Source organism: Salmo salar, chromosome ssa02 (assembly GCF_905237065.1).
Source record: "Salmo salar chromosome ssa02, Ssal_v3.1, whole genome shotgun sequence".
Lineage (NCBI taxonomy): Eukaryota > Metazoa > Chordata > Actinopteri > Salmoniformes > Salmonidae > Salmo > Salmo salar.
The window spans coordinates 85,545,436-85,553,411 of NC_059443.1; the positions used below are offsets into that span (position 1 = coordinate 85,545,436).

General features: G+C 40.2%; 1 protein-coding gene across 1 annotated transcript; it reads right to left on the minus strand.

Annotated features, from left to right (window-relative positions):
• Positions 1–2,636: 2,636 nt before the first annotated feature.
• LOC123732454 (zinc finger protein 239-like) lies at positions 2,637–7,494 on the minus strand. The gene is made up of 2 exons (XM_045711599.1): positions 7,432–7,494; positions 2,637–3,632 (listed from the first exon to the last, which is right to left on the minus strand). Exons 1-2 carry the CDS (start codon positions 7,481–7,483, stop codon positions 2,779–2,781), a joined length of 906 nt encoding a protein of 301 aa, XP_045567555.1. The 5' UTR covers positions 7,484–7,494; the 3' UTR covers positions 2,637–2,778.
• Positions 7,495–7,976: the final 482 nt, after the last annotated feature.

Below are 7,976 nucleotides of genomic sequence, written 5' to 3' on the forward strand. Positions count from 1 at the left end.
TATTTTACATCGATAGCCGTCAATATTAATCCTCATTTTATTTTCAGTCTCATAATGAAAGTTGTAAATTCTTGGTTTTCTTCACGAACCCTGGCTAACAAGTTGAATCAGCAATCCAAAATTGGGTTTAATTATTTATTTACTAAATACCCAACTAATCACACAGAATTACATATACACAGAATACAAATGATGTCATACAGAAAACGTCCCTGGTGGACGGAGCCGACATGGCGGCTTGTTACACAAAGAAAGGGGATTGGGCTTGAATGAAAGAGCGGGAAGACTGAGGAACACAGAAACAGCTATGCTATCGTAAATACAGAATTTTATGCATTCTAAATTACCACCCATTTGGAAAAGGAAAATGCAATAAATATTTACTCTGAGCTGCGCTTCGGTAGATTGGTCGTAGATGCTGGCCGGGTTGGACAACCGATCTTCCTGTCCTCAGAAGAATGTCAATGGTGTTAAAGTGGATACGTTGTAGTATCTTTGTCTGTGGTAGACTGGATCCGTCGTCCGTCCTTTCCTAGCCCACGTCTACAGCGGCCGCTGCTAACTCAACGGCTAGGAAGTATCACTTCAGTAGTGAATAAGTTCAAAGTTCATACCATTCACAACCAAAGCTCACGCCGAGGTTGGCTTAGTTCTGTACTTGACATGTGTGTCCTTGTAACGCAGAGGCTGCAGACCTCACGTAGTGGAACCCACTGGTTACATTGTGTCATTGTCTTATATAGTGGCGAGGGGAGGAGGGTGTGTTTCATCGTTTATAACCCCTGTCTCTTCACAGGGGCGGGCCACTGATCAAGCAGGGCACTTTCCTTATGAAAACCCAATTCTCTCAATTGGAAGCTAAAATTACATTTAATCTCCTAATAAACTATTTCAATATCAAACATTTCAATTGCATAACAATTCCATGTGACACTGATAACTAGAGGGTGTATACTTTCCCAGGTACAGTTTATGTCGTCCTGTCATCAGTCATAATGTCTCAGATGACAACCGAACTGACATCCATACTCATTAAGTTCCAAAGCATATTTCCAGCTGGTTTTATTACCAAAATATGGTTCCTTTTCCCCATTTGTTTGATGTTCCCAGACTCTCTATATTCAACAAAGGCTATTCAACAGTCCTTCAGTATGGTCGGAAAGAGAGGGGAAGGGAGAAAGGTATTTATGGGGGGGTCATAAACCTTACCCACAGGCCAAGGTCATGATAATTCTAATGACAAGTATCTCACATAAGCATATTATACAAATAAAAGATCTTAATTAACTATGTTACCCTACTAATTCTGATTCATCCGCCACATCTAAAAATATTTTCATTATTATTCTCACAATGTCAGACAGACATTCTCAACAGATATTTCCCCATTCTACGCTTGACAAGAAGTTCCCTCAGTCCACCACGTGGCACTGTGCTTACACATGGTAACGGCTGTGCGTTTAATTTACCCTCTCTCTCTCAAGCAAACGTTCATGTCGATAAATCTCACGCTTTGCGTGGAAATTATCCCACGCATTTGGTTTTACGCACAGATTTGTATAAACGAGGCCCCAGATCTGAATCACATCCGTGACCTATTGCGAGATCTGAAAACAGCAGTTGGTGGAGGGCAACTTAATAGACTAGAGTCCTGTCCAAGGGAAGAACTTGTACATCAAGCTGCCTCACACTACAGACACAGGAGATAGGCTCCTGTTACTATGAGCTGTTCAGCCTCTGACCGCAAGGTACTACAGAGGGTAGTGCATACGGCCCAGTACATCACTGGGGCTAAGCTGCCTGCCATCCAGGACCTCTACACCAGGTGGTGTCAGGAAGGCCCTAAAAATTGTCAAAGACCCCAGCCACCCCAGTCATAGAATGTTCTCTCTACTACCGCATGGCAAGCGGTACCAGAGCGCCAAGTCTAGGACCAAAAGGCTTCTCAAAAGTTTTTACCCCCAAGCCATAAGACTCCTGAACAAGTAATCAAATGGCTACCTGGACTATTTGCATTGTCCCGCCCCCCCCAACCCCTCTTTTACGCTGCTGCTACTCTCTGTTTATCATATATGCATAGTCACTTTAACTATACGTTCATGTACATACTACCTCAATTAGCCCGACTAACCGGTGCCCCCGCACATTGGCTACCCGGACTATCTGCATTGTGTCCCGCCACCCACCAACCCCTCTTTTACGCTACTGCTACTCTCTGTTCATCATATAAGCATAGTCACTTTAACCATATCTACATGTACATACTACCTCAATCAGCCTGACTAACCGGTGTGTGTATGTAGCCTCATTACTGTTATAGCCTCGCCACTGTTATTTTTCACTGTCTTTTTACTGTTGTTTTTATTTCTTTACTTATCTATTGTTCACCTAATACCTATTTTTTACTTAAAATCGCACTGTTGGTTAGGGCCTGTAAGTAAGCATTTCACAGTAAGGTAAACTTTGATTTGATTTGTTCTGGATCATACAAGACAAGGCTCCTGTTTCTAAGAGCTGTTCTGGGCTCGTGCAAGGCTACTTACTTATATAATAATTTACATTTTGCAAATAATATAATGAACAACATCATAGGGTTGACATTTGCATCCAATCAATCGAATAAGAAAAAAAAAACATATTTTAAAATATTTTATCTGATTTTAGACATGATCATGTCTCCAGATGAAAAAACATCCACAAAAGTAAAACTATGTTTTTTTATGATTTCATATAAACAATATGATTTCATTTGGCAAGAACAAAAACACACATTCTCAGTCAAAAACATAAGTCAGAACACAGCCTCTCTATTCTCTCATGTGATTTCAGGTCCTCTGACTGGGAAAATGTCTTTCCACAATGAGAGCAGTGGTATGTCTTCTCCTCCTGTGTATGTACCCTCTGATGTGATTTCAGGTTCCCTAACTGAGTAAAACTCTTTCCACAGTGGGAGCATTGGTAGGGCTTTTCTCCTGTGTGCGTCCTCTCATGCTTTGTCAGGCCTTCTAACCACCTAAAACTCTTTCCACAGTGGGAACAGTCGTAGGGCTTTTCTCCTGTGTGTATTCTCTCATGTGACTTCTGGCTCCCTAAACAGGTAAAAGTCATTCCACAGTGGGAGCAGTGATAAGGCTTCTCTCCAGAGTGTATTCTCTTATGTATTTTCAGGCTCCCTAACTGAGTAAAACTTTTTCCACACTGGGAACATTGGAAAGGCTTTTCTCCTGTGTGCGTCCTCTCATGCCTTTTCAGGCCTTCTAACCACCTAAAACTCTTTCCACAGTGGGAACAGTCGTAGGGCTTTTCTCCTGTGTGTATTCTCTCATGTAACTTCTGGCTCCCTAAACAGATAAAAGTCATTCCACAGTGGGAGCAGTGATAAGGCTTCTCTCCAGAGTGTATTCTCTTATGTCTTTTCAGGCTCCCTAACTGACTAAAACTGTTTCCACACTGGGAACATTGGAAAGGCTTTTCTCCTGTGTGTGTCCTCTTATGCTCTTTTAGTTTTCGTAACTTAGTAAAACTCTTTCCGCAGTAGGAGCAGTGATGTCGTTTGGCTGGTTTGGGCGTCTCTGGGTCTGGTTCCCCTGAAGGACTCTTCCTGCTGTCAGAGGGAGAGTCTGGTCTCTCTCCTGCCAAAGACAAACAGATTATTTTGTTAAACAGAGGCCTGAATGAAACCTCCACATGATAAAACTGTCTTCCTATGAGGTTTAATCTAGACTACATCCCTCAATAACCCAAGGTCAGTTTTCACAACATTACATCATTAAACGTAAACTTGGTGAGATTTTAAAAACAAATAATGTAGAGCTCCCAAATCTAATCTTGTTCTCATGGGTGTCATGTTTTGGTCGAAAAATTTACTAAAATGGTCATAAAATGTACATTTCGACTTCCAAATCGAACTGCAAAGATGGTTGGAGGTCCACACATCAGAGAATGTTGGACTTGAATGGGAATATCTGCTGTTTTAAATTATACAGTCAATCCTCCATAAGAAACCTGTTGAAATCATAAAAATAAACAGAATAGAGAGGACCATTTATGTTGACATTCAACGGTTGGACGGACCGGCGGCCATCTTTGTGGTAGTAATTAGAAGTTAAAATGTAAATGTCATTACAATTTCAATGATGTACTGCAGTAGTCTGAAGCAGAGGTGCAAAGCACTTAACTAAAAATACTTTTAAGTACTACCTAAGTACTTTCCCTTGACATCCAAAAGTACTCGTTACATTTTGAATGTTAGCATGACAGAAAAATGGTCCAATTCACACACTTATCAAGAAAACATCCCTGATCATCCTTACTGCATCTGATCTGACAAATACATTGTTTGTAAATTACGTCTGAGTGTTGGAGTGGACCCTGGCTATCCATAAAATAATAAAACAAGAAAATTGTGCGGTCAGGTATGCTTAATATAAGGAATGTGAAATGATTTATACTTTAACTTTTTATACTTAAAGGTATATTTTAGGAATTACATTTACATTTGATACTTTAGTATATTTAAAACCAAATACTTTTAGACTTTTACTCAAGTAGTATTTTACTCGGTGACTTTCACTTGAGTCATTTTCTATTAAGGTATCTTTACTTTTACTCAAGTATGACAGTTGGGTACTTTTTCTACCACTGGTCTGAAAGGACAGGTCCATTCTATGAATTCTATGTGTATAATTGAAATGACACCCACCCTGTATTCAACCGATGGCAGGCAAGACCCAAAAACCTCAGATGATGTAAAGTAGAGTCTAAACTACAACATGTGCAAACATGGAGTTTGCACGTTTTTAGATAATTGACATTAAAAAGGTTAAAAATGTAATAATTATTTTTTGGACGGGGGGGGATTATAAAACAGTTTTAAAAACCCTTTTTGTAAGCTTTTAAATGATACCAAACTCAACCGTTTGTCTATTCCAGTGACTAAAACATGGATGTCTCATGTTATGGTGGGGAATACATAATGAGTCAACTTTAAAATGTTTTTAAAAATTGAACCTTTATTTAACTAGGCAAGTCAGTTAAGAACAAATTCTTATTTTTAATGCCGGCCTAGGAACAGTGGGTTAAGTACCTTGTTCAGGGGCAGAACGACAGATTTTCACCTTGTCAGCTCGGGGATTCGATCTTGCAACCTTTTGGTTACGAGTCCAACGCTCTAACCACTAGGCTGCCTGCCGCTACCTGCCGCCCCCACATCTCCTGAATGTTTTGCCATTCAGGTCCACAAAGTCACTTTCTGACCACTTCTTCCATGGGCAAACATCTATGGACACTCTATGGATACTCTATGGACACTCAAAAGGGATGCTGTCAAAAAAGTGATTGAATTGAAATGGATTTATCCTCTATATCTACAACAGGGCTAGGCTACATCCTCTATATCTACAACAGGGCTAGGCTACATCCTCTATATTTACAACAGGGCTAGGCTACATCCTCTACATCTACAACAGGGCTAGGCTACATCCTCTACATCTACAACAGGGCTAGGCTACATCCTCTACATCTACAACAGGGCTAGGCTACATCCTCTACATCTACAACAGGGCTAGGCTACATCCTCTATATCTACAACAGGGCTAGGCTACATCTTCTATATCTACAACAGGGCTAGGCTACAACCAGAACGTATTAAACTGAGACCTCATTAAAAGATGCCAAAAAATAAAAGTTGTCAATTTCTACTTATAAAACGGGTCATATCATTAAAAAGTACCTAGAGTCCGTGTGAATTGTTTGAAGAGTAGGCTATATCATTACAAATGATATGTCTAAAAATGAGCTGGAACAGAAAGGCTACTTTTGAGATATTAATATATAAAAATACATCTCATAATCTAGACTCTATATATTAGAGCACACTATAAGGAACATAAGGAACATAATGACTCCAAGATAATCTAGACTCTATATATTAGAGCACACTATAAGGAACATAATGACTCCAAGATAATCTAGACTCTATATATTAGAGCACACTATAAGGAACATAATGACTCCAAGATAATCTAGACTCTATATATTAGAGCACACTATAAGGAACATAATGACTCCAAGATAATCTAGACTCTATATATTAGAGCACACTATAAGGAACATAATGACTCCAAGATAATCTAGAATCTATATATTAGAGCACAATGTAAGAAGTATAATGACAACAAGATGATGTCTGTATCATGTTCACAGATCATAGGTCTGACAGTATAATGACTAAATGTTGTCTGTATCATGTAGGGGTCAGAGGTCATGGGGTCTGACAGTATAATGACTAGATGTTGTCTGTATCATGTAGGGGTCAGAGGTCATGGGGTCTGACAGTATAATGACTAGATGTTGTCTGTATCATGTAGGGGTCAGAGGTCATGGGGTCTGACAGTATAATGACTAGATGTTGTCTGTATCATGTAGGGGTCAGAGGTCATGGGGTCTGACAGTATAATGACTAGATGTTGTCTGTATCATGTTCACAGATCATAGGTCTGACAGTATAATGACTACATGTTGTCTGTATCATGTAGGGGTCAGAGGTCATGGGGTCTGACAGTATAATGACTAGATGGCTGTATCATGTAGGGGTCAGAGGTCATGGGGTCTGACAGTATAATGACTAGATGTTGTCTGTATCATGTAGGGGTCAGATGTCATGGGGTCTGACAGTATAATGACTAGATGTCTGTATCATGTAGGGGTCAGAGGTCACGGGGTCTGACAGTATAATGACTAGATGTCTGTATCATGTAGGGGTCAGAGGTCACGGGGTCTGACAGTATAATGACTAGATGTCTGTATCATGTAGGGGTCAGAGGTCACGGGGTCTGACAGTATAATGACTAGATGTCTGTATCATGTAGGGTTCAGAGGTCATGGGGTCTGACAGTATAATGACTAGATGATGTCTGTTTCATGTAGGGTTCAGAGGTCATGGGGTCTGACAGTATAATGACTAGATGATGTCTGTATCATGTAAGGTTTAGAGGTCACGGGGTCTGACAGGAGGCATGTACAGGTCTAAAAGGTCCTATAAATGCCCTTTTATCATGGTTTTCTCAAACATGGTTTGTGTTACAAATGTAAAAAACATATCGAACATACTTCCTCCAATGAGGTTTCTATGAGAGAATTGCCAAAACAATATATTCTGAGATACGAAAAATATTATCGGCCCACGTTGGCATGGAATCGCGCTCCAGTGTAATGCAACGTAATTTGAGTCATGATAAGAGCAAGTCCATTCTGTGAGACATTAAAGATGGGATTTTGCGTGTAAATCCATTGTTAACGTGTTGTTGGTGACCCGCTCTTTGGTGGTATACACATCTTAGTTTTATCAATTCCTACATTAAACAACATATTCAAGCATAAACATTCAGTCGAACTTCGCTTTAAAACCACGCATTTTAAGACAGTACTTACTGGTCTTAATCAGATCTCCTGTCTCCTCCTCCTCTTTCAATGTGACAGTCATCTCCCCCTCCTCCTCTTTCACTCCAAAAACTGCATCATCCGCAGTCTCTTCCTCCTCTTCTTTAACTGTAACATCCTCCTCCTCTTTCACTCTGAACGCGTCTTCCTCTTCTTTCACTGAAACGTCTTTCTCTTCTTCTTTCACTGTAACAGCCTCACCCTCTACTTGTTGTTGTATTGTAACAGCCTCCTCTTCCTCCTCCTCTTCAACGAGAGTTTCTTTCTCCGTCCAGCAGGCCTCCTCTTCTTTAGCAGGAGGAGAGTAGCTTAGTGAGCTCATGGTCGGAGATGTTAGCTAGCTAGCTGGCGTTCGTTAGCCTAGTAATAGGCTAATTTATCAAGCCAGCTAACTAACAACGTATATATGAAATGAAATGGGGAAACTAGCTAGCTATTAGACATACGAATTTTTAAAACACAGATGCAACTATACAACGATTTTTGTCTATAAAGGTAGTGAGGTGTCTGACTAGCTGTTGTTGTTGAAGAAACGT